Raw genomic sequence first — 25,727 nt, forward strand, 5'->3', positions numbered from 1 at the left:
GAATACATTTTCTGCCCACTAATGAGTTGTATTTTACGTCACTTTTAAACACTGATATAAACCAGTCAATCCTAAAGGAAATCAGCCCTGAATATTCATTGGAAGGACTGATGCTAAAACTGAAGCTCTAATACTTTGGCCACCTGATGCAAAGAGCCAACTCATTGGAAAAGACCCTGATGCTGGGAAAGATTGAGGGCAGGAGGAGAAGGGGACGACAGAGGATGAAATGGTTGGATGGCATCACCAACTTAATGGATATGAGTTTGAGCAAACTCTAGGAGATAGTGAAGGAAAGGGAAGCCTGGCATGCTGCCGTCTGTGGGGTTGCAAAGAGTTGTGTTGCAGAGTCGGACACAACTGAGCAAAACAAAACTAAACAAAAATAAACACATAATTTTAAATTTTTAATAATTAAATTTCACACACACACACATCTTATGGGAACTTAAGCATATGCCTTTTTAGTTTTCCCTGAGATTTTTTTTGCCATGGTCCTTTCTCATTGAACTTGGTCACTTAGCTGATGCTTAGAGATGAAAAGCCAAACCCCTCCTGCTCTCCTTGCCCTAACAGTTGAACGTTGGCCAACAGCTATTCTTTTCTTTGGAGTCCCTTTTCATCTTTACCTGATTTTGCCAAGTCCCTTTCCCCATAATCTCATTCCACTTTGGAGGATATCAGAATTAGGAAAACAGTCCTGGCTTCTGATGGACCATTTCCTTCCATCAGTGATCTTCACCCTCACTGCGTCCTGCCATGGCATCCACTGCACTACACTAATGATCCTGAACTTTCTGCACCAGACCTTGAACATTCTCATGGCCACAGGCTGTGTGTTGGGACCCAGACCTCATTCATGCTTACACTATCAGTAGAACTTCTTTCCATCCATATGCTTATGTTTACCTGTGGTTTTAAACATCTTCTCTCAGGTTGCAGCCTAAATTCGACCTAAATTGCAAGGGGGAGGAAAGGGTAAAATGAGGTTTCCTGTCACTGATCAGAGAAAGCACAGATTCTGCGTTTTAGTGGTAACTCTTTTAGCTCTACATTTTTTTTTCCTGCATTCAGAAGCCAACTAAATCTCACCTGGGTGTGTAGGAAGAAAACTACGGCCATGTGGATTCCAAAAAGCTGCACTCTGATTTTAATTTTGGCAGAGAGAAAACATTTCTATAACTCAGATGACTTTCTTTCTTTAATTAGGAACTTGAACATCAGAGAGGAGCCCTTATGAATGAAATCCAAGCTGCAAAAAACTCTTGGTTTAGCAAAACCCTGAACTCTATCAAAACGGCCACGGGCACGCAGCCGCTGCAGCCGCCACAGGCCACCCAGCCCCCCAAGGAGAGCACATAGTTCCAGCCTCACCCGAACACAGGAGCACAACGATCAAAGCGACGGAAACCCAGGAAGAGTCCTGGTGTCCCTTTGAAAGGAAGGGAGGGAGGCCAGAAAGCAAGCCAGGATCTTTCAGTAGCTCTCAATCTTTCTCGTATGACACTTTTCAAAGGGATGTTATTTAAACTAACCTGATTTATGTTGAATACCTGTGTTCGTGCTTCATGGAAGGCCGTGTTCCGATCCATCATAGTATTATTACACATTATTTTATATGCCTGATATCTGGTTGGAAACAAGTAATTCAGAGCTAAATGCTTTTTATTTAGAATTATTCATAATTATTTTTATCTTACATGAAAATGGAGATGTCTTTTATTCCAAGGTTGAATTGATAGGAAGATATTTGTCACAGCAAAAAAAAAAAAGATTGAAACCTAAACCTCATAACTTTCCAGGACTTCTTCAGATAAAGCACACTGTGGGGCCAGCCACGACCACTGTCAGGTTTCCTCCTGAAAGTGATTCCCTGGACAGCGATAATCCTATCTGAAGGAAAGAGCAGATCTGGGGTTGGACAGTTCCCAAAGAGAAATAGTTTATTTTTATTTTCTGTGGGGTACATCTGGAAATTAAGTGCCAAGAACCATGGAATAAGATAGGCTATTGAGAACACACACTAGATAAAAAAGAACTGAGTTTTTATAAATGCAGGATAAAATAAATCACTTTGGTCCTGGTCTTCTAACAGGTCCTTTTCAGAATCCCACAGGAGAATCGCAAGTTCCTAAACAAGCATACAGTTGTGCCTTCTGGCAAATGTGAAGTCAGAAGTGGATATTACGAGTTTCATCTTTAGGAGACCTTTACCAGAGAAGCCTGAAAGGCCCAGGAACAGTTACTGTGCTTAGAATGGAATGTAGAACCAGGGACAGAGTATTCGTTTAATGTTGACATATACTTTGCGAAGGAAACACTAATATACTGTAACTTTGTTAAAGTTATGAAATGGGAAATAGAGGTCAGCTTCATATCACCTTAATTTAATACTAGGCCCCTTTTTCTGAGTTCTGTAGCTTCCTAAAAATGTGCCCTTGGTACCCCTAGATGAAGAGATGCAAATGCATTTGTAACATTTTTGACTGCATATAAAACCTTTATAGAAATACTTATCTCATGGAAAGGCAAAGCTATTGTGTAAAAGTTGATGGAAATATTTTTTTTCAATTATATTTAACATGTCTTTATAAATAGTCTTTGCAGGAAATCCTTTGGTAAGGGAAAAACCAATTTTCCCATTTTTTAAGCTGTTTTGGAGGCCTTCGGTCCTTTTACGTCAACCAAACTACTGTCGTCTATGTACAGTAACATTTATTGATGCTCATCCTTGGCTTCACTGTCGAACATATTCTTTGCAGAGGATCTTAAACCCTGTAGTGGCAGAGTGACTCTCATCTGCGCCATATGTTTCAGTTAAAAGTGACACACTCTTGGAAGTAAAAATCATGTAAGAGCCATCTCAAGTCCAGGAGCATGCACTACAGGTTGCTCACGGTGGATCCTCTCCTCTAAAATAATCATTAAGCTCTAAAAAGTGAAGTTCCCCTCATCGGTAAGTGTTCTTCTGTCATCTATAGCCTATAAAATTGATGTGGTTGTTTGCTGTCCTTCATTACACTCATCAAATAATACTTTCCCTACAGAATTCCCTTTTTTTTTTGTCCTGACATCTTTCATCATAGTTTTCCTTTCACCCCAAAGGAAAATAACTCAGCATTCTGAGTATCTGTGTTGACTTTAACATTCCATTTATGGTGGTTTAGAAAAGTTAATATTTTTTTGTAAAATATAATGGCTAGAAAATTGCATCTTGGTACTTGTTTTTGTAAATCATTTAGTAAAATTTGTTAGCTTTCCTGGTACTTTATGCTTTGATCCCAAGAAGCCTTGTACAAGTTGCCTTATCAGATGGCTAGCTAAATTAAGGATGTTCTTTTGTGTTTTGTGAATCTCATAATTCTACTGTACAGAGCTCTTTTTACATTTCACTGAATGCCTAAATTGCATAATTTTCCTTAAATGGTAGTTGAGAGAGAACTAGCTCCAGGCTCACTTCTTACCTGCAGACCTGGCTCAGCTTTATACTCCCTAACATTTGTTTCTTTAAACAAAATCACCAGGTACAAACATTGTAAACATTTAATCGGTTGCATTTTAACAGATTATAATGGCCATCTATAGATTTTTTTTCCTCCTCCAGTTCCACATCATACTTGGGTGTGTGTATTAGTATCATAGTCTAAACTGTCTCTCACTACAATGCCTTTGGGTGAGTAGCAATAGCAAATACAGAAAGAAAGAAAATGCAAAAGTTGGTATATATTATTCATACAATGTTACAATAGCACTATCCCAGACCACATGCCTTTCACCATATATTGTTTAAAAACTCATGCATTCCAGCATTAAGTATCTGCTAGTTTTAATTTCGGAGAAGGCAATGGCACCCCACTCCAGTACTCTTGCCTGAAGGATCCCATGGACGGAGGAGCCTGGTAGGCTGCAGTCCATGGGGTCGCTGAGGGTTGGACACGACTGCACGACTGAGCGACTTCACTTTCACTTTTCACTCTCACGCATTGGAGAAGGAAATGGCAACCCACTCCAGTGTGCTTGCCTGGAGAATCCTAGGGATGGGGGAGCCTGGTGGGCTGCCGTCTCTGGGGTCGCACAGAGTCAGACACGACTGACATGACTTAGCAGTAGTAGCAGTTTTAATTTATCTTAACTTGAAGTATATTTGAGAATTCATACTCTTCTTTTGGTTTTAGAAAGAGGTTGACCAGCTCAAATATCCAGGAAAACTTCAAATATTTTAGTGTTTTTCATCTTTTCCTTGGATACATTGTATAAAACATTCCTCCAAAAATCCAACATTTGCAGCATTCTGAAAAGTGAAGAGTTCTCCTTTCATTAAATTCTTCAATATCAGAGAATGAAGTTCAATTTGATAATTCACTCATTAGCTTTTATATCTTGAGAATCTTTAACACATTCCTTAGAGCTGAAAGAAACCAAGTTGAATTTTGCAGTGCATATGTTTTCTAGCTTCCCACATCCTGAGCCATGGCACAATTTGGTTATATTTAGTTACATATAATTTAATGCAAAGAAATTCTCCATTACTGTGTATGAGTGCCTATCAGAAACACTAATAGGAATGTCACGTAGGCCTATGGCCTATCCTTCCATGCAACCAATAATTCTCTTTCCCTCTCCCAACTATTAAGTTCGTGGTTTGTTTTTCATTGGCTTTCTTAAATTTCCATAATAAAGTAGAAAAGTAATCTTTGTACTGATTTTGGGATATTTAATAGTATTTATCTGGTTTCATTGTTTTCAAAACTTTCATCCTCTTATACTATGTATTAATGTTTATGTTTCTCAAACCCTTACTCCATTTTCCTAAAATACTTTCCAGTTGATAACGAGTGGCTTCATTTCCTAGCTGAAGTGAGAGAAACAAGAGAATACACAATGTAGGGCACAAGAGATGAAAGGTCCTTAAAGAAACGGATTCATTTCTGAGGATAAGAATCACATATGTAACTAACGTAAGGGATTGAGTTTTCTTTTTCTTTAGTTGAGATCAGTCTACTAATTATTCTGGTAAGGTGGTTGTCCAATTTCATGATCGTATTAGGGAAAAAGAAGCTTTTAAAAAGTGAAATGTTTTATCTTTCTGGCACAGAACACTTTTAATACTGAGTAAGATGATTCTGTTGTATAACTTACTCTTAAAAAAAAAATTCTTCTTCTCTTGTTCAAGTATAGGTAAACGAGAGCATGAACTATTGTTTGATTTGAATGCTGTGAGATTTGTGTGTGTGTGTGATTAGTGATTGGTATAACTTTATATGGCTTATCCCTGCCTCTTTGGTATACCCTGGTACCATCCAACTGAATATGCACACGGTGATCAGATACAGAAGGCCAGACCCAGCTCAGTGGCCTGTGTTTCCTACCACCAGATACAAAACTCTTGCTCTCTAGTTGCCATGCTGATGGTCACACTGAACTGGAACTGCTCCAGAACATCTTCCTGTCTCGTCGTGGCTTCCATGTAACACAGGCAGAGCCCTTAGGGATTTTCTTATCTTTCAAGAGCTACCAACATGAAAACTTGCATGTGGGCTGCACCTCGATAGGAGATGATCATCTTGAGTTGTAAGGAGAAAAGTGGATATTCGTGAGTAGCTTAGCAACTATAGGCAGCTGTCAGACATTCCTGTCTTAGCTTCCATCGAAAAGACTACATGTCGAGCTTATCTACAAGTGTGTTTGCTCCCTGCTATAAAAACATCTTCATCAACGTGTCCCACTCTCCCTGCCTCCACCCCTGGTTTTTTGTTAGTGGTATTCTGGAAACTTTAAAAAAAAGAATCATTGAGTAGAAAGTGAACATTTTAAGTTACTTTCCTTTTTCATTGGCAATAAATTAACATGTAAAATCTCTTCTGTTGAAATGTAACTTTTAATAACTATATATTATATATGGAATAAAATATAGGGAACTGAATGATAAGGACATAAATTCATCAAGACTCTGGTGTCATGAAAGCACAAGAATAAAGTCTGGAATTGGTCCCAGAATCCAAGATCGTAATAGCCTTTGCATCAGTTTCTCTATTTTTGGTATTCTGCATAATGTATGGATCCTTAGTTCAAATAAGAAAGAAAGTTTCTCAGTCAGCCTCACTTCATTTCTTTCAACTCCTACCTTTCCCTTGCTGAGGAGGTAGTAGAAATTCTATGCTATCTGTTTTTACAAATTCTATGATTTTGCCCATGGCTTCTCCAATGTAAACAGGTTCCAGAATAAAAGAGTTGATTAGCTCAAACAGTGCTAATTGACTACGAAAGAAATTGGTGAGCAGCCTCTCTCCTCTATCAACACTGACCAATTAGATGTTTCCATTATTCCATGTATTATGTATAGTACACTCTATAAATGTAAATGTAATGCTTGTTAAGAAAAGTGCAATTTATTGTACATTGTCCCAACAAATGTTTACTTTTATAATTGTTATGAACTTGAATTGGATTAATATCTTGTTTTCATGTGTGAATGAAGCCTTGTGAAATAAACAAATGCAACCGAGAAGGTAGCAAGGTGACTGTTTTTGTGAGCCAGTGATGTTCTCAATGCTTTGTGTTGCCCCTTTGGCCCCATTAAGCAGTAATAAACATTTGTTCTAAAATCAATCTATGTCTTTTTGATTTTTTTTCTAGTTGACTTTATTCTGAATCATCTGAACCTGGTGTTGGTGAAAAGCTTCTTATCTGATACTAGACTCTAGTCACTGTAGCAAGGAGAAATAAATAGGAGTTTGCCCTGCAAAATGATATCCTGTACAGCAGGCACAGCCAAGTGCCCTGTATGCCTCTCTATAGAGATTCCTTGGTTGCAAGTAAGAAACTCTCTCAAGCTAGCCTAATAATAATAAGGTAGTTAATTAAAAGGGGGAAAGTATATTTAGCTCATAATACCAAAGGCCAAAGTTTTGGGCCTGAAGAGGCACAGGGACCAGGGGCTGGAATGCCATTAGGAATGTGAGCAATTGTTCTCATAATCACTCTTCTGCTTGACAGGTGATGCTTTGGTGCTACTGCTGCTGCTGTCTCTGAAAAGAGGCACCCCCTGCTTCAAAGTGTGTAATCTCCAAGTTTATATGCCCTGTCTTCAAGTGACCGGCAGAGATGGGCTGGCATCTCAGTGTCCCAATTCAAAATCTTGCAACAATCTGATTGGCTACTATTGGATTAGGTGGCTGCTGCTCGTCTTTCAGAGTACAACCCAGTGGGTGACATCACGTAATTCATGCAGAACTTTGAAAACTCCATAGGCTCTCCTGAAGTGGAGGCAGGGTACAGAGAATTGTGATTTGCACTGGGTTCTAATTTGCATTTTGTTTTGGGTGTTCCTAGAGCCAAATGAAAGCCAGATTAGTCAGCTCCTCTTAGAATTCAGCATGTATTAAAAAAATATTAATCAGAGATTGTAAAATTAGTTTTGTGTCCTGAACCCAGACTACAGACATCTTTTGTTTGGCCCATGTAGCAATGAAAACAATGAGAAATTTTACATAAAAAGTAAAACTGTCAAATTATCTAGAAAATATCTACTGAACTTGGCAGTTACAAGGTCATGAATGGTCCTGTCATGAAAAGTAAGTGGAACTCGCTGTTCATTATTGATTAAAGGTCCTAGAAGTTACCTCTTAACCTGTAGGTTTTGTCCAGGAGGGACACAAATCCCATTTTCTTTCCAGTGGAATAGATGACTCCAAAAGTTAGATATAGTTTTACTACTCTGTAGGACAGTAAGTAATTTGTGTCTAACTTTGCAACCCTACACTAATATTCCATTGTTAAATTGTCTATAAATACTTAGCGCTGCAAATGCACTTTTTGGCAGTTTGAACAAGGCTCTGGTTCCCTCACTGCTTTATGCAATGAGTTGTATAAAATATTTGTTAATATTCATTTTTTACTTGCATGAGAATCAATTTCACCTTTTTGAAATTAATGCTTTTAACAAAACTTTGGCGCGCTGTCAAAGGGACACTCAGCAAAATCTTTTAAGATTTTTTTTGATGTGGACCATTTTTAAAGTCTTTATTGAATCTGTTACAAAACTGCTTTTGTTTTATGTTTTGATTTTTTGGCTGTGAGGCCTGGGATCTTATTCCCCCTACCAGGGACTGAACCTGCACCCCCTGCATTGGAAGGCAAAGTCCTAACTGCTGTGCCACTAGGGAAGTCCAGAATCTAAGCTTTTGAAAGTTTACTTGCAAAGAAAGTTTGTGAGGAAGTTCAGGCTTTAGAAGAACAAGCTTGCCAGATAGAAACTACAAGAATTTATAGAAAGAAACTACACAATTTCCAAACATAGAGTCTATAATTAGTTTGTTCATGGTTCTCATACTATCCATATTTTTAGACATCAGCATAGCAAAAATCAGATACAAAGTGTTTGATTTTAGGGAGTCTAATTTTAGAGGAAAGGCTCAGGTTCCCGAGTTTCATTTATTTGAGGGACTAGAACTGGACACCGTGACCCTGATGTGTGTGTCATTGATGATAGTCTGGCTTTATCTCAGGACACAACGTTCACTTTCTTCCCCTTGATTTGGGATCTCAATGGCACCCCACTCCAGTACTCTTGCCTGGAAAATCCCATGGACAGAGGAGCCTGGTAGGCTGCACTCCATGGGGTCGCTAAGAGTCGGACATGACTGAGCGACTTCACTTTCACTTTTCACTTTCATGCATTGGAGAAGGAAATGGCAACCCACTCCAGTGTTCTTGCCTAGAGAATCCCAGGGATGGGGGAGCCTGGTGGGCTGCCATCTATGGGGTCGCACAGAGTCAGACACAACTGAAGTGACTTAGCAGCAGCAGCAGCAGTACCATTCAGGTATGACCTAAACCAAATCCCTTATGATTATACAGTGGAAGTGAGAAATAGATTTAAGGGCCTATATCTGATAGATAGAGTGCCTGATGAACTATGGAATGAGGTTCGAGACATTGTACAGGAGACAGGGATCAAGACCATCCCCATGGAAAAGAAATGCAAAAAGGCAAAATGGCTGGGGAGGCCTTACAAATAGCTGTGAAAAGAAGAGAAGCAAAAAACAAAGGAGAAAAGGAAAGATACAAGCATATGAATGCAGAGTTCCAAAGAATTGCAAGAAGAGATAAAGCCTTCTTCAGCAATTAATGCAAAGAAATAGAGGGAAACAACAGAATGGGAAAGACTAGAGATCTTTTCAAGAAAATTAGAGATACCAAGGGAACATTTCATGCAAAGATGGGCTCGATAAAGGACAGAAATGGTATGGACCTAACAGAAGCAGAAGATACAAGAAGAGGTGGCAAGAATATACAGAAGAACTGTACAAAAAAGATCTTCACGACCCAGATAATCACCATGGTGCGATCATTGACCTAGAGCCGGACATCCTGGAATGTGAAGTCAAGTGGGCCTTAGAAAGCATCACTACGAACAAAGCTAGTGGAGGTGATGGAATTCCAGTTGAGCTATTTCAAATCCTGAAAGATGATGCTGTGAAAGTGCTGCACTTAATATGACAGCAAATTTGGAAAACTCAGCAGTGGCTACAGGACTGGAAAAAGTCAGTTTTCATTCCAATCCCAAAGAAAGGCAATGCCAAAGAATGCTCAAACTGCCTCTCAATTGCACTCATCTCACACGCTACTAAAGTAATGCTCAAAATTCTCCAAGCCAGGCTTCAGCAATATGTGAACCGTGAACTTCCTGATGTTCAAGCTGGTTTTAGAAAAGGCAGAGGAACCAGAGATCAAATTGCCAACATCCGCTGGACCATGGAAAAAGCAAGAGAGTTCCAGAAAAGCATCTATTTCTGCTTTATTGACTATGCCAAAGCCTTTGACTGTGTGGATCACAATAAACTGTGGAAAATTCTTCAAGAGATGGGAATACCAGACCACCTGATCTGCCTCTTGAGAAATCTGTATGCAGGTCAGGAAGCAACAGTTAGAACTGGACATGGAACAACAGACTGGTTCCAAATAGGAAAAGGAGTACGTCAAGGCTGTATATTGTCACCCTGCTTATTTAACTTATATGCAGATTACATCATGAGAAACGCTGGACTGGAAGAAACACAAGCTGGAATCAAGATTGCCAGGAGAAATATCAATCACCTCAGATATGCAGATGACACCACCCTTATGGCAGAAAGTGAAGAGGAACTCAAAAGCCTCTTGATGAAAGTGAAAGTGGAGAGTGAAAAAGTTGGCTTGAAGCTCAACATTCAGAAAACGAAGATCATGGCATCTGGTCCCATCACTTCATGGGAAATAGGTGGGGAAACACTGGAAACAGTGTCAGACTTTATTTTTCTGGGCTCCAAAATCACTGCAGATGGTGACTGCAGCCATGAAATTAAAAGATGCTTACTCCTTGGAAGGAAAGTTATGACCAACCTAGATAGCATATTCAAAAGCAGAGATATTACTTTGCCAACAAAGGTCCATCTAGTCAAGGCTATGGTTTTTTCCAGTGGTCATATATGGATGTGAGAGTTGGACTGTAAAGAAGGCTGAACGCCGAAGAATTGATGCTTTTGAACTGTGGTGTTGGAGAAGACTCTTGAGAGTCCCCTGGACTTCAAGGAGATCCAACCAGTCCATTCTGAAGGAGATCAGCCCTGGGATTTCTTTGGAAGGAATGATGCTGAAGCTGAAACTCCAGTACTTTGGCCACCTCATGCGAAGAACTGACTCATTGGAAAAGACTGTGATGCTGGGAGGGATTGGGGGCAGGAGGAGAAGGGGATGACAGAGGATGAGATGGCTGGATGGCATCACTGACTCGATGGACTTGAGTCTGGGTGAACTCCGGGAGTTGGTGATGGACGGAGGCCTGGCGTGCTGTGATTCACGGGGTCGCAAAGAGTCAGACACGACTGAGCGACTGAACTGAACTGTACCCAATTACTCCTGATGGCAGCAATGCGAGGAGGCAGTTTGCTTCTACATGATACATGAAGGGCAATTATACAACTGGAGAGAAGCAGCACTGAATTTCTGTTGACTCTTAAAAATGGGAAATTCTGAGGTGTTTTATGTGCTGGCAGAAAAGGAAGAGAGAAAAAGCTCTGTGATGATCTGGAGGAAAACCATTCCAGACTGAAAGGAAGCGCAGAGCACAGACCTGGAAGTGAGAACAAACTCAGTGGATTCAGGAGTGACCAAAATGCCAGTGTTTTTAATCAGGGAGAGGGGAGCTGGTGAGAGATGAGTTCCCCTGGATAAAGGAACTCAACAGTGAGATTTAAGGTCATGCAGAACAGTCTAGGTTGTGTAAGGAGTGTGGACTTTATTCATTTGAAAATATTACCTTGGCTACTCTGGAAAACTAACTGTAAAGGCACAGTGGGGAAGCAGAGAAACCAGCTAAGTGGCTAACAGTCCAGACAAAGTACTCACGCCTTGGCCTTGGGTGGTAGCAGTGGACGTCGTGAGAAGTGGTTTTATTTTCAACATACTTCGAAGATAAAGCCACCAAGACTTGGCAGAGCATGGGATGTAGGACTGAAATTGAAGGCTCAAGTATGACTCCTTGGCCTGAGCCACAAAGAGAATGAGGTGACCATTCACAGAGCTGGAGAATAACTGGAAAAGCTGATCTGGGGTGTGAGGATGAGAAATCCGGAGGTATGTTGTTGTTTTTCGGTTGTTTTGTTTTTCAGACAAGCTGAATTTGACGTGCTTATCAGACATCCAAGCAGAGGCAGAGCCTGGAGCTCAGAGGAGTGGTGGAACTGAGCAGTGATGTCTGAGTCACTGGTAATTGGTGGTATTTAAAACTGTGACCTTAGGCTATCTGGTGGGAGAATTTGCCCCAGCTGCATAATCGAGCAAATTTAAAAATCATTGGGTTAGGTCAATTTCTCACACAGTGAAATGGGATATTTATTCCTATTTAATTAAGTACCTAAAGAATTCCAGGTTTCCAGTTAGACTTTTTTTTTTGGCTGTGCTGAAGGGCTTGTGGGATCTTAGTTGCCCGATCAGGGATTGAACCCAGGTCCAGCAGTTAAAGACAAGTCCTAACTATTGGGCATTAGGGAATTCCCTAGACGCATTAAAACAAAACAAAACAAAAAAACTTGAGATATAACTAAAAAAAAAACAAAAAAAAGAACAAAAACAAAAACAAAAAAACCCCAACAAACCCACAGATCTTAGGAGTTAGTTCTATGAATTCTGACAATGGCATGTATCAGTGTTTCTATCAACCAGGGAAAATTCCCTCCTGGACCTACTTAAATATACCTTTTAGTTAACTATATCGCTTCCCTAGTGGATCAAACAGTAAAGAATCTGCCTGCAATGCAGGAGATTCTGGGGTTCCATCCCTGGGCCGGGAAGATCCCCGGAGAAGGGAATAGCAATCTACTCCAGTATTCTCGCGTGGAGAATTCCACGGTCAGGGGAGCCTGGCGGGCTACAGATCACTAGAACATACAAAAGAAAACGCAAATTACAGTTCAGTGAAATTTCTACAAAGTGAACACATCTGTAACCAGCATCCACAGCAAGAAAACAAAATTTGAACCGCAAAAGCCCCCTCGTGGTTCCTTTCTGTCATTGTCTCTCCTGCTTAAGGAAAGACTAGTCCGATTTTTAATGTCTCGCAGTTTTAGACTTCGTTTAAAGGGAACCAAACGATAGGACTTCCTCCTGGCGTCTTTTCCTTTAACATCAGGTTGGAAATTCGTGCACGTTGTGCATACCTGTCATTTGTTTTTGTACTGCCCTTCACATTCTTGACCATAATGGTCCGCCTGCTTTTTAATACTCCTTTTCCTCCTTTGACTTGCAGATTCTAATCTCTACCTCGGACGACGTTATAAAGCCGAATGCGGGCTATTTGACTTCTCAGGGGTTATTGTTTATGTTTTCGACGGGCTGCCAAGAGCTATAATAATCTGAAAAGAGGGTTTCTTAAGGGTCTTAGGAAGCCAGATAACGGGAGCTAGAACAGGAGCAGAACGCATCCCCAGGAAAGCTTGGCTCATATTTTCTAAGGTCGATGTTGTTCAGTCGCTAAGTCGATATCTATGGTCTACAGGCTCACTTAAACCGACTCCAAACCTGGGTGACAACTAGAGATTCGCAGAATGGTCGGTGAGGACTCCACGGGAAGTGCTTCCACGGTGTACGGAGGGAAGGGGGCAAAAAAGAGAGTCGCTCAGTCACGTCCGACTCTTTGCAACCCCATGAACTATTACAGCCCGTCAAGCTCCTCTGTGCACGGGGTTTTACAGGCAAGAATACTGGAGTGGGTCGCGGGGCCGCAACCCCTGGGCCCACGGAGATAACCATATATTACTACGCTTACTACCCGAGCCGCGACGCGGGTCCGGGTCACGTGCAACCCCTCCTCCTCTCCTGGTCCGTAGTGACGTCACCACGTCGTACACGCTAAATCGTGACGTCTCCAGGTGCAGCTGTATTACTTGCCCCGCCGCGCTAACGGGTCCGGTCACGTGGCCAATGCAACTCCACCTCCTCTCGCGGTCCGTGATGACGTAACCACGTTGTACACAGTAAGTCGTGCCGTCTCCAGAGCGCCAGAACGTAGTGAAAATTAAAATTATTCCCTTCAGGACTCTGCAGTTAACGTTCTCGTTCCCTCTCACATTAATATAAATAGGTTTCCTTTTCTCCCCCTTTTTTTCCTGGCCTCGTAGAAGTTCACAAATTAGTGTTACACAAGATGGCCGCCTCGATGGCCCCGGAACCTAGAGCGCACGGAAACAACCGACTCTGTCAACTTCCGGTTTGGACCCCACAGATTTCCGGGGTTGGGCTATGGTTATTACCGTACGGAAGGCAGCAGTTCCGAGCTGCGACTGCGCGGGCGGGACAAACGGGGTCAAAGTATACTCCGTAGAGTTCCCGGGCTGGGAGGTGGAGGTGTTACTCTTCTCGAACTGCCGGTTTGATCGCGAGAGTTGAGTGTTGCTAAGAGACGAGATGGCTGGGGCGGGGCCAGGAGGGGCGAGGAGGAGCCGAGCCCGGTAGGCGGTGTTTGAGGCTGGCTGGGCGGTGGCGAAGGACTCGCGAAGGTTCCAGAGGCGCCGCGTGCGGGAGGCGGGCCGAGATCTCGCGCAGGGTCAGGTGTGCTCGCTGGCTGTGTCCGCCGCTACTCGTGCCGGTGTTGTCTGCGCTCGCGGTGAGAGCGCTCGGTTCCGCGTTTCACGTTCTCCGTCCTACGCCGCTGCAGCCCGGGCCTTGCCTGACGCAGCCCGATCATGTCTTCAGCTTTGGAAGAGGTAAGGAGTTCGGCCCCATCTTCCTCGCTCGGCCTTGCTGGAGCTTTCCGCTCCGTCTCCCGCCCGTTTCCCGTGCCGAGCTGCCCTTCGGCCGGTGGCGGCACCTGCCAGTCAGGCCGCCAGCCTGCGTCCTCGGATTCCCGCCCTTGCCGCCTAGCCTCCCATCCGCCCAACTGCAGCGGCCTCGGTGCCGACCCGGCCGCTGCGGGCCTCGGGGCCTCCGCTTCCCCCCGGAAAGTTGCTTTCCGACGCCTCCACGGCTCGGTGTGGGTGAGCGGGAGATGTGGTTCCAGGTGGCAGGTAGGTGCGGTGGTGGACCTGAGGGCTGGTCACCTTCACGTTATCCTCAGGCTCCTCCGCTCGGGTTAACACGAGCCTGAGGACGTGAAGCTTCGTTAAATTACAGCTGATTGCAAAAACTGTTGTTCTATGGTAGAGGGCGGTTGGAAATGGGAAATTCTCGGTCCTAGCACTTAAATCTCTTAGTCATGTTTTCTCTGCACGGACTTTGGACAAGTTATGGTGCTTCTGTGGGCCACAGTAGTATCCATTTCATCGAGTCGTAAAGACCAAGAGTTCTAAATGTTGAAAACAGCAGTCTGCTATAGGCGTTTTCAAAAATAAATAAATTGAAAAGTTAGTTGTAACTTAGTAGTGGTAAATAGCTTTTTCTCTTTTAAGCCCTGTAAACTGAACAAAGGCAGTATTTTTGGAGACTGCGCAGTTGCAGAACGGGAATCATAAACTTGATTTGCTCTTTTTCTGACTTAAGATGTCAATACTGTTATTCACAGTAAAGTGTTGAGTATCCACTGGCTAGATTTGTTCTTTGGAAATCTAATGGTTAATATGAGCAAGACTGGGAAATCTCACAATTGACTTTATTGAATCTGAAAATTTGCTTTAAATGAAGAAAACGCGCATGTGTGTGTTATTCTAGATAACTTGCCACAAGTTTGTTATGTGTTAAATATAGGCCTGATGGTACCATGTGCCCTGAGGAAAGAGTCTCTGAAGTGGCTTTTTTGTGTTTCAGTCGCTCAGTCCTGTCCGACTCTTCGCGACCCCATGGACTGCAGCATGCCAGGCTCCCCTGTCCCTCACCAGCTCCTGGAGCTTGCTCAGACTCATATCCATCGAGTCAGTGATGCCATCCAACGATCTCGTCTTCTGTTGTCCCCTTTTTTACCCTCAGTCTTTCCCAGCATCAGGGTCTTTTCCAATGAGTCAGTCTTCACATCAGGTTGGCCAAAGTATTGGAGCTTCAGCTTCAGTCGTTCCAATGAATGTTCAGGATTGATTTTCTTTAGGATTGACTGATCTTGCAGTGCAAGGGACTGTGAAGATTTTCTTCTCCAACACCACCATTGGAAAGCAACAGTTCCTCAGTGCTCAGCCTTCTTTATAGTCCATAAAGAAGTGGCTTTACAGTCCTACATATGGATAGTTCTGCACTAGTCATCTTCAAAGTAGGGAGCTTTCTAATTGCAGTGTATACAATTTAGGGACAATTTGGATTTTTGGTTTTGTTTGAGATGAAAGTCACAGGTTTTAACCATTTTCGAGTGTACAGTGCAGTGCTTTTTAGTATTTTCAGTGTTGTGCTGTCATCAGCACTGTATAATTTTTCAACTCTCAGAGAAATCTGTCAAGCAGCCATTAAGCAGACACTTCCCATTACTCCTCCCGCCAGCCCCACCAGTCTAGTTGTGTCTCTATGGATTTGCCTGTTCTGAGCATTTCATAAAAGTGGAATGTTACAATATATGACCGTTTTGCTTTTTGGCTTCTTTTACTTAGCATAATGTTTTCAAGTTCATTCCTTGGTGAAGCATGTATTTCTTTATATGGCTGAAGAGTATTCTTTTGTTTGGATATACCACATTTTCTTTATTCATAAGTTGATAGACACTTGGATGATTTTCACTCTTCGGGCCCCTAGAACAGTGTTGCCCTGAATACTTGTGTACACCTTTATATGTGGATATATGGTTTTCAAATCTCTAGGTATATATCTGGGAGTGGAATTGTAGGGTCGTATGGTAACTAAGAAACTGCTGAACTCCTTTCCGAAGTGCATCATTTTACATTGCCACAAACAGTGTGTGGAGGTTTCAATTTCTGCACGTCCTCAACAACACTTGTTGTTTGCTGGATTTTGTTGTTAGTCATCCTAGTGGATGTGAGGTAGATTTAATATGTTTACTTAATGATGTTAAGCATCCTTTCCTGCGCTTGGTGGCCATTTGTATATCTTTGGAGAAATGTCTACAAGTCCTTTGCCTGTTTCAAGGCACTTTGGTTTTAATGCTTCCTAGTGAAGAATTTGGAAATAAAAAAAGTATGTTTATGAATAGGGATAAAAGGGAGATGTGATTTTGCATAAGGAAAACAAATGAATACCTAGACAAATTAAAATGCTGTATCTAAGGTATGTGTACAGGAAAAGTCCCAAGGGATCAATTTTACTGGTCATATCTCTGCAAATAACAGAGAACTGAGGAATTACCTTAAACAGGCTTGCTGTAAGTTGCTTCAGACTTTGAGTGGATATCTTATTTTTGTAGTACTATAGAGTTTGGCTGTAGAGAGGGCTTAGGGATCTCTTGCATAATTGTCTGTTTCTTTTTCTCCTAGAAAAAGGATTTCTATTTCAGTCAAGAAGTAAAACCTCTTGTTTAGACTACACATTTTCATTTGTTAAGTCCTTACTCAGAATATACTCATTGTGCATTTTAATTTTTTTGTCATCTTTTTATTATGATGTGAATTTTTAAAACCATGATAACGGAAAAGATTGATTTGAACTAAAAGGAACTTGGTACTATGCTTAAAAGATGAGCTTGCAATTTTTGTCTTAGTAACATGAATTTTGGGAGGCGGTGATAGAATTTGTACAGGAGACTGGGCACAGTTGGACTTTTTATACCAAGTTCGCAGTTACAGATAGGTGAGACAAGCGCATCTGAGTGAAATGAGATAAAAGACCTGGGGTAAAAGGCATCTATACGGAAAATGCAGAAAGTCTTTGCATTTTCTAAGACTCATAAACACTTTAAAGCTGTTCTTTGGGTATTATACCAAGTTACCAAGCATTTAAATATTTTTATATTGAACCTTACATGATCTCTGGCTATAATGTCAGTCTTCCTGTCAAATTGCTAGTATCAAGTGAGAATGTAAAGTCATTTTAACAAAAATGAATCCCTTGTTTATAAAGATCTCATGCGTTTGCAGTAGGTCAGAAGATAAGTGGGAAAAAGTTTTTAAGCCCATTAATTTTTTAATAGTGTCTTGGTCTCTCTCTAGAAAGAAATAGAAATCGGCCATGTGTTGGCGTGAGAAGAAGGAACAGGTGGCATTCGCAGTGATCAGGAGTGTGGTGGATTGTTTGCCCAGGTTTTCCCCCTACTGTGCAACCCAGTCCCAGACTTCTGATGGTAAAATTAACCAGGAGCTTTAGAATCAGACAACTTATTAGAAGAAATTTGTCTTTTTTTATCTTTTGTCTTAAAATAGTAAGCTTTTTTATTTATACTATTTGAGGTGGGAAGATCATTGAGGACCAATCATTGATGGAATGTAGAGGATTACCTCAGTCGAGTAGCTGTATCATTTCACCATGCTTATCATGTACTCATTTATTTTAATATTTTAAAAATTCCTAGTATCTGATGACACGATTGCATGTTACAGTGAAATCCATGAATCCCTTTTTGTTGAATTTATTCATCTTATCAGGAAATACTTATAAATCACAAAAGTATCTTGTAAATACAATTTTTAAAACAAAGGCAGATAGCAAACAGTCTACCAAACTGGAAAAATCTGGCTTGATTACCTATTGTTAATTCCAAGTTTTCCTTTTTAAAAGAAAGGGACCTTGAGTTATTTACAATTCAGTAGGCTGGAGGAAAGACTCCTAGTTGCTACCAATCCTAGACAATTTAAGTGACCCTCTTATTCTTAGCTCTTAGTTCAGTAAGTTGAAATGATCAATATGCACAATATCAGACTATCTTTTTTATCGTATCTAATTTATCTTTTATTTTAACACAGCTCCAGAAAGATCTAGAAGAGGTGAAGGTGCTGTTGGAAAAAGCCACTAGGAAAAGAGTACGTGATGCCCTGACAGCTGAAAAATCCAAGATTGAGACAGAAATGAAGAATAAGATGCAGCAGAAATCACAGAGGAAAGCAGAACTTACAGAAAATGAGAAGCCAGCTGCTGTGGTTGCTCCTATTACAACAGGATATACAGTGAAAATCAGTAATTATGGTATGACTTGTCCCTCACATCACATCCAGCTCTTTCTGCCTCTGAGGAGGCCTGTTCTTCAGTAGTGACTAACAAAATCATTTTTGAAAAGTTCTGAGTGAGTGTTTTTGGTCATTCGAAATAGAGGACCTGTCAGCTCTTATTTAATAAGATGGTTTTTAAGAGATTAAAAAGGAACCTATTCTGAAATATATTCAGTATATGTGGACTCAGCTTTGTATCTATATATGTTTATCAAAGAAAATTTGGATAATAGGAAAAAAAACATGAAGGAGAAAATAATAGTAATTCTACTATTCAGAGATATTCTAGTAATAACCGTAATACTGTTTAGAATACAATATTTTATAAGGGATATAATGCATGTCCCAAAAAAACACATGTACAATTAACATTTTTAAACTAAAGTGGAAAAGCATTAATCAATACTTGTTTATTTTACCACAAATTGTAAGCATTCAGTATTTCCAACTCAATGGTAATAGTGATATATTGATATATGTTAGCTTGCTATGTATTTAAATTTTTTTCTTGTGTGTATGTGTATATACACTTTTTTTTGGATTTGCTGAATTTTCATAGATATCTTTTTTACTGGAGTATAGTTGCTTTACAATGTTGTATTAGTTTCTGTTGTACAACAAAGTGAATCGGCTATGGGTATACGTACGTCCCCCCTGTTTTGGATTTCCTTCCCATTTAGGTCACCACAGAGCACTGAGTCGAGTTCCCTGTACCATGTAGTCAGTTCTTACACCTGTTTTATACACAGTAGTGTATATATGTAAGTCCAGTCCAGCCCACCACCGCCGCCCCATTCCCCCTTGGTATCTGTGTGTGTTCTCTCTGTGTGTGTCTTATTTTTACTTTGCAGATAAGTTCACCTATACCGTTTTTCTCTTTCTGACTCACTTCACTCTAAGACAATCTCTAGGTCCATTCACATCTCTGCAAATGGTACAGTTTCATTCGTTTTTATGCTGAGTAATATTGCATTGTATGTATGTACCACATCTTCTTTATTCATTCCTCTAGATGGACATCTAGGTTCCTTCCCTGTCCTGGCTGTTATAAATAGTGCATCAGTGAACATTGGGACGCATGTGTCTTTTGAATTATGGTTTTCTCTGAGTATGTGCCCAGAAGCGAGACTGCTGGATCGTACAGTAATTCTGTCTTTACTTTCTTAAGGAACCTCCAGACTGCTCTCCGCTGCGACTACACCAATTTACATTCCCACCAACAGTGGAGGAGGGTTCCCTTTGCTCCATACCTTCTCCAGCATTTGTTGTTTGTAGGTTTTTAGATGAGGGCTAGTTTCATATATATGGACAGCTTTTTGCCTTCCTGTTTCCTATTTCACTTTGCCAAACCACCACCCATATTAACTGAGGAAGGGAATCCAGTTAAATTCAAAAAACATTTCTGAGCATCTAATATCTTGTATTGTACTTGGACTTGTGAATACAAAACAGTGAGCAAGACCCAGTCCCCGCTCATGGTGTGGTTGGGACATACACACCTGGTACCATAACAGTGTCATAATACCATTTTTCCTCAGTTGACTGTAGACTTTTATTTTGGAAGCAGTACAGCTTGAAGTCTGAGTAATGAGCTCTCATGAAGGCAGGGATAATCTTTTTTTCTTTGTACTCTCAATATCTAACACATAGTAAGTACTTAATAAATACTTGCTTAACCGAATAAAGCTTTATAAAGTATTATGAGACTATAGCTGATAAAATAACTCTGCTGGAAGGTAAGAGTCAGGGAGAACTAGAAGAAACATCTCAGTTTAAAAGGTGCGTTCAGCACTTGTGAAGAAAAGAGAATTGTATGAGCAAAGGACATAAAGAGAGATATGAAGGTCATCATGTGTTTAGAGTATTGTCATAGCAAAAAGCAGTTTTAAGTGCTGTGTTTAAGTGATGTGCTGCAGTACTGTAGGAAATATGCTAAGTACTTCTTTGACTATAGAAAACTGGCCTGAAGGTGGTAGGGCTGTGGCATCTTAACTAGGAATCTAGGTTTGTGTTTAGGGAGAAACTTATCGGTGGGGAGGATGGGTTGAATGAATGGGAACAAACTAAATTAAATTCTCCAGAACCCTCTAGCACATTTTTTTTTTTTTTAACACTACATTTCTATTATACTGGACCAGGTAAGAAAATGTCATATATATAGTACACAATAAATAAATAAAAATATATTTTGTTATGTAATATGCTTTTTATATGATGTTTGTGTGTTTTCTGTAAACCCTCTAGGTTAGAGACTAAATAGTTTGATAATATATACTGAAGTAACATTTATTAGATGTTGTTAGTCAAATTTGGTGTATTTGGATGAATTTGACTCTAAATTTATATTCTGCTTTATCAGGGAAAGGGATTGAGGAAGCTAGGATTGCATTTGTTGAACTGCTTAGAGAAGTGGGTATGATTATGGAATTAGATAATTAACTGAATTTTTTTTATGAACTATATGCATTTGCTGTTCTAGAGATAGTATCAGGCTTTACTTCTGTTGTTTTCTGTTGTTATTGTTACCAGGATGGGACCAGTCAGATAAGTTTGTGAAAATCTACATTACCTTACCCGGAGTTCATCAAGTGCCTGCTGAGAGTGTGCAGGTGAATTTCACAGAGAGGTGAGTTCTCACAGTGGAGAAGATTGCTTTATAATGGGTCCTTTCCTTTGCAGTTTCTAAAATTCTGCTTGAGTATTAATTATCCTTTACATCCGCTTTAAAAGTTGAGTCTTCTGCTCTGAGATGGCCAAATGCACATCCTAAAATAGAACTGTGGCTTTTTTTCCACAGGAACTGATTATCACCTTTTATAGAACTAGAAGGATAATGTACTTACTATTGTGTTGTAGGTCATTTGATCTTTTGGTAAAGAACCTAAATGGGAAGAGTTACTCCATGATTGTGAATAATCTCTTGAAACCCATCTCTGTGGAAGGCAGTTCAAAAAAGGTAAGTTTACGTTTTTGGTCATAATACTGTGAAATCTTATGAAATGAAGATGAACTGGAATTAACTTATCCTGCTGCTTGTTTTTTAAATAAAGTTTTATTTGGACATACCATGCTCACCTGTGTACGTGTTGTCTGTGGCTGCTTTTGTGCTACAGTGGCAAGTTTAAGCAGCTACAGTATACCGTGTGGCCCACAAAGCCTGAAATGTTAAACTTATCTAGTAGCTCTTTACAGAAAAAGTTTGCCAGCTCCTGCTCTAGAAAAGTAGATTATAAGAATACTGCATTAGAATCAGGAGGGTATTGAACAAACAGAAAATAGTTAGAATGAGACTTGGGTTTTAATGCCAGGTTTATCACTTGCTGTGACCTTTGGCAGCTCACTTCATCACTTTGTACCTCAGTTTTCTCATTTGTACAATGGGAATAAAATCTGTTTCACAAAATTGAAATAAAGTGTCTTTGAAAATATTTTTCACTGATTCATATAATCTCTACCTAATTTAAATAAAGTTTAATGCCTCTGGTATATAGACGCGCCATTCTGCTGTGTTTACATAGTTAATGAAGCAGCTGAAAGGTAACATTAGAATATAGTTCAGTGATTAGCTTATGACTCCCTGCTCCTTTCTTTGTCCACTAATGGCATAGCTGAAGGTAGTACTCAAAGAACTCCTAGAGTCATATGAATGTTTGTTGAAAGGGTTATGTGTTCTTGCTCTTTTTGCATATTCACCTTCCAAACTCGTTAACCAATACTGCCTGACATGGTTTTCTGCATGACTCTGACTGCTCTTACCATATTACTCTGTCCTTCAGTCATCAAAATCCAGCATTCCTCCTTATTTTCAAATAACCAAAATCATCCCTTCTTGCAGCCTTTCTCCTTGCCATGTCAACTGCCTGGAAGGCCCTCTTTTGCTGGATCTTGGGCCACGGCTCAAATTTCACCTCAGAAAGGCTTTCCGAGTGAAGTTCCTTCCCTAGTCCCCATTAATATCCTTTTTAATCTCCCCCAGTCCCATTAATACCCTCTTTTGATAGCACCTAGTATTTGAAGGTATTCCAGTTTTACTTGTATATGATTTCATTTCTCCATAAGTCTTCAGACTCCAGCCTATTTATAAAACTATTACTAATACCTAAACAGGTCCTATATATAACAGTAACTCAAGTAATTGAATAAATAATTATATTCTAAATATTCATGCTTATCACCATGTGTTCTAAGTTGTACCTGTTTTCTACTTTTTTCCTAGGTCAAGACAGATACAGTTCTGATCTTATGTAGAAAGAAAGCAGAAAACACGCGGTGGGACTACCTGACTCAGGTTGAAAAAGAATGCAAAGAGAAGGAGTGAGTCTGTTCTCATTTGAGGATTATAATGTATTTTTTACTGGGATTATAGATTTTCATTGATAGTAGTCTGTAATTTTGTATTGCATTTGTATTATAGTCTATAATTTGACCACTTACCTTATGTCCTCTGACTGACCAGCCCATGTCTTGCTTCCAGCTTGTCAGAGGGCACCAGAAGGGGGCATGTGTCTAGCAGGTTGCTTCTTAAGGAGGTCTTTGTACTTGTGGTTGGTTGTTTTTGCCAGTTCTTAACCCCGGGCTGTGGTGCTTCTATACAGGTAACTGCTCGTTCCTGGGAGACTGCATTTCAGTAGCTACAGAGTAGCCCAGATGCCCATATACAGTTTTTGAGTTCCACAAGTTTCTGCTATATAATTAGAATTTCACTATCACTGGTGGGCTTCCCTCATAGCTCAGTCGGTAAAGAATCTGCCTGCAATGCAGGAGACCTGGGTTCGATCCCTGGGTCGGGAAGATCCCCTGGAGAAGGAAATGGCAATCCACTCCAGTATTCTTGCTTGGAAAATTCCATGGACAAAGGAGCCTGGTGGGCTATAGTCCATGGGGTCGCAAGAGTTAGACACGACTGAGCGACTAAACCACCACCACCATCACTGGTACAGAGTGAAAAAGAGAATATTTTTATCTTACTTAGTAATGGCTATTCTGAAAAACATTTTTATTCAGAGCTGCTTCCATTCTAGGTCAAACATTCCTCTGTTCTCCTGCAGTGGTAATGTACTACATTGTGTCAATTAGCCATCAACATCTCTTATTCCCCCTTCCCATAGCCACTGGGCATTTGGGTTGTGGTTGGCTAAGGTTAGGCATTATCTGTGGAATTGCTTTTAAATCTAGAATGGGTCACCTGAATATAGGAACCTGTCTTACGTTACTATATCCCAAGAATCTGGCACTTAATGAGGTGAGTGGAAAAGTTAATGGGCCCAGTTTGCACACTGATTAAACTAGAAGTGTGCTTTTATACCACCAAGCCCAAGACTCTTGTATTTCAGTCTTAAGAGGAAGGCTTTTCTAATTAAAATATATATGTGCTTCAGTATGTGTCTATGTGTTATAATGTATGTTTATTTTTCTCAATGAAATTTTTATAATACATGAGGAAACATGGTTTTAAAACATTAAAACAGTTCAGAAAGGTAAATGATTATTTACTTACCTTTTCTGCTAAAACTCCAGGAAATGCCAGGGTCCCAAGATAACAACCCCTTACCGTTTTTGATGACATTCTTTGATGAGCTAGCTGTGGGTGTATATTGTCTTAGATAAATTCATGCATGTTTTGATTCTTTCTTTTAGGATACTGTCTGGCTCTTAACACGTGTACTTCCTACAGCCTAATTAGTCTCTCTGTACTTAGTAATCATAAGGTATAAACTGTTATATATATATTCCTTCACTATTTATTGTGTATTTTTTTTTAATAGAAAGCCCTCCTATGACACTGAAACAGATCCTAGTGAGGGATTAATGAATGTTCTAAAGAAAATTTATGAAGATGGAGATGATGATATGAAGCGAACCATTAATAAAGCCTGGGTGGAATCAAGAGAGAAGCAAGCCAAAGGAGATACAGACTTCTGAGACTTTAAAGTCTTTTGGGAACTGAGATGTGGAAAAATGATGTTTCCAATAAGGAAATGTTGCTGAGCTGCACAAATAAATCTGACATATAACTACTTACACAGCCTTCTTCTAAGTAAAGGCAGTGAATTCTCCATTTCCTGCTGGAGGATTTATTTAAATAAAATACGCTTATTAAACACTTCCTCCATGGATGGTTTCTTTAGTAACCAGGCCATTTTATTCAAGAAGAGTAACGTTGTATTCTGGTGTGAAATGTAAAAAAGCGAATCTTGCCTAATGAAAATGCCGCATCGTGTGTATTGTTCAGCTCAGAGGTAGAAAACAAAGTTCATGCTTGCCTTTCAGTTCCTAACATCAGCTCCCGCCAGTGTAAGAATAAAAATAAAGCCTGAATTTTTACATGAAATGCAAATTTGTACCTGTGTTTTAAGGTTGTTACAGAGGTTGATTGCTTTACTCCCACAGCTTAAGTAATTCACATAGCATGTATCACAATGGCCTAATCTAATCACAAATATTTTTCTCTAGGCTTAAATATATTTATGAATAAATTAGAACTAAATCTAAACATAACAGACAAACACATTTGTATGGTACTAATAAGGATTTTTGCTATGGATCAGATAGATGGCTTATAAAAACAGTAACCCCAGAGCAATAATAAATGTGCACATCCATGTATTTTATGCTCAGAAAAGTTAGTAAAGCTATTCTGTCCAAGAGTATGTTAGAAATGTCAGGTTTTTAGGGGTATTGTTTATTTAAAGGTTATTATTCCTCCTAAAATGACAAGAGCAAGATGCACAACCCCCCACAATAACCAAAAACATTGAAAGAATTCTAAAATTATTAACAGTTTCTTAGAAAAAGGAATGTAAAGTGACCTTTAACATACAAAAGTACCTTGTTCAGAAGAGAAATAATTTTAAAACAGTCTAAAATGTACTGACTGTTACGGTATGGGGCAATATATATATGGTAATGGATTAAAAAGGTTGAGAAGCTTAAAACTTGTATAGAGGAATACTTGGTAGTATTTACCAGAATTATATATGTATTTATCCTCTCACAATTCTACTAGGCTCTTTCCCAAAGATAACACTGGCAAAAATTTGGAGTGATACTGAGGTATACACAAGATTGGAGACACCCAAATGTCAACTCATAGGGGAATGGGTGAGTGAACTAGTACTTTGAAACATCTACACAGAAAGTACTGATGATAGTCACCAAAAAATGAAGATGGTTTCCATATACTGA

At 40.0% G+C, this 25,727-nt stretch overlaps 2 protein-coding genes across 8 annotated transcripts in view; both read left to right on the forward strand.

Moving 5' to 3' along the window:
* Positions 1–6,609, forward strand: part of RABGAP1L (RAB GTPase activating protein 1 like) — a 740,636-nt gene extending 734,027 nt beyond the window's left edge. For all 5 annotated transcript variants that reach the window (XM_027565383.1, XM_027565385.1, XM_027565386.1 and 2 more), the window contains one exon: positions 1,210–6,609. In XM_027565383.1, coding sequence (XP_027421184.1) covers positions 1,210–1,362 — 153 coding nt within the window. In that variant the 3' untranslated portion in view covers positions 1,363–6,609. The remainder of the gene's footprint in view (positions 1–1,209) is intronic.
* A 4,244-nt stretch (positions 6,610–10,853) lies between these two features.
* On the forward strand, positions 10,854–24,873 carry CACYBP (calcyclin binding protein). Of its 3 annotated transcripts, XR_003514975.1 has the most exons (7): positions 10,854–11,613; positions 13,034–13,511; positions 13,656–14,240; positions 18,300–21,168; positions 21,399–21,498; positions 22,759–22,856; positions 24,308–24,873. XR_003514975.1 is itself a non-coding variant. In XM_027565393.1 (6 exons), exons 2-6 carry the CDS (start codon positions 18,402–18,404, stop codon positions 24,462–24,464), a joined length of 570 nt encoding a protein of 189 aa, XP_027421194.1. In that variant the 5' UTR covers positions 13,385–13,511; positions 13,656–18,401; the 3' UTR covers positions 24,465–24,873. The 3 variants fall into 3 exon arrangements, 2 of the variants coding, with proteins under 2 accessions (XP_027421194.1, XP_027421193.1); XM_027565393.1 differs by lacking the exon at positions 10,854–11,613 and having other exon boundaries at positions 13,385–13,511; positions 13,656–18,519; positions 21,072–21,168; XM_027565392.1 differs by lacking the exons at positions 10,854–11,613; positions 13,034–13,511 and having other exon boundaries at positions 13,814–14,240; positions 18,300–18,519; positions 21,072–21,168.
* Positions 24,874–25,727: the final 854 nt, after the last annotated feature.

The sequence above is a fragment of the Bos indicus x Bos taurus genome, chromosome 16 (genome assembly GCF_003369695.1).
Source record: "Bos indicus x Bos taurus breed Angus x Brahman F1 hybrid chromosome 16, Bos_hybrid_MaternalHap_v2.0, whole genome shotgun sequence".
Taxonomy (NCBI): Eukaryota; Metazoa; Chordata; class Mammalia; order Artiodactyla; family Bovidae; genus Bos; species Bos indicus x Bos taurus.

Bases quoted from the DNA above. Each gene is read 5' to 3' on its own strand.
- CACYBP (XM_027565392.1), top strand. From the start codon at position 14,220: ATGTCTTCAGCTTTGGAAGAG. The intron at 14,241-18,299 runs GTAAGGAGTTCG...ATTTTAACACAG, and splicing joins TGTCTTCAGCTTTGGAAGAG to CTCCAGAAAGATCTAGAAGA. The intron at 21,169-21,398 runs GTGAGTTCTCAC...ATTGTGTTGTAG, and splicing joins CAGGTGAATTTCACAGAGAG to GTCATTTGATCTTTTGGTAA.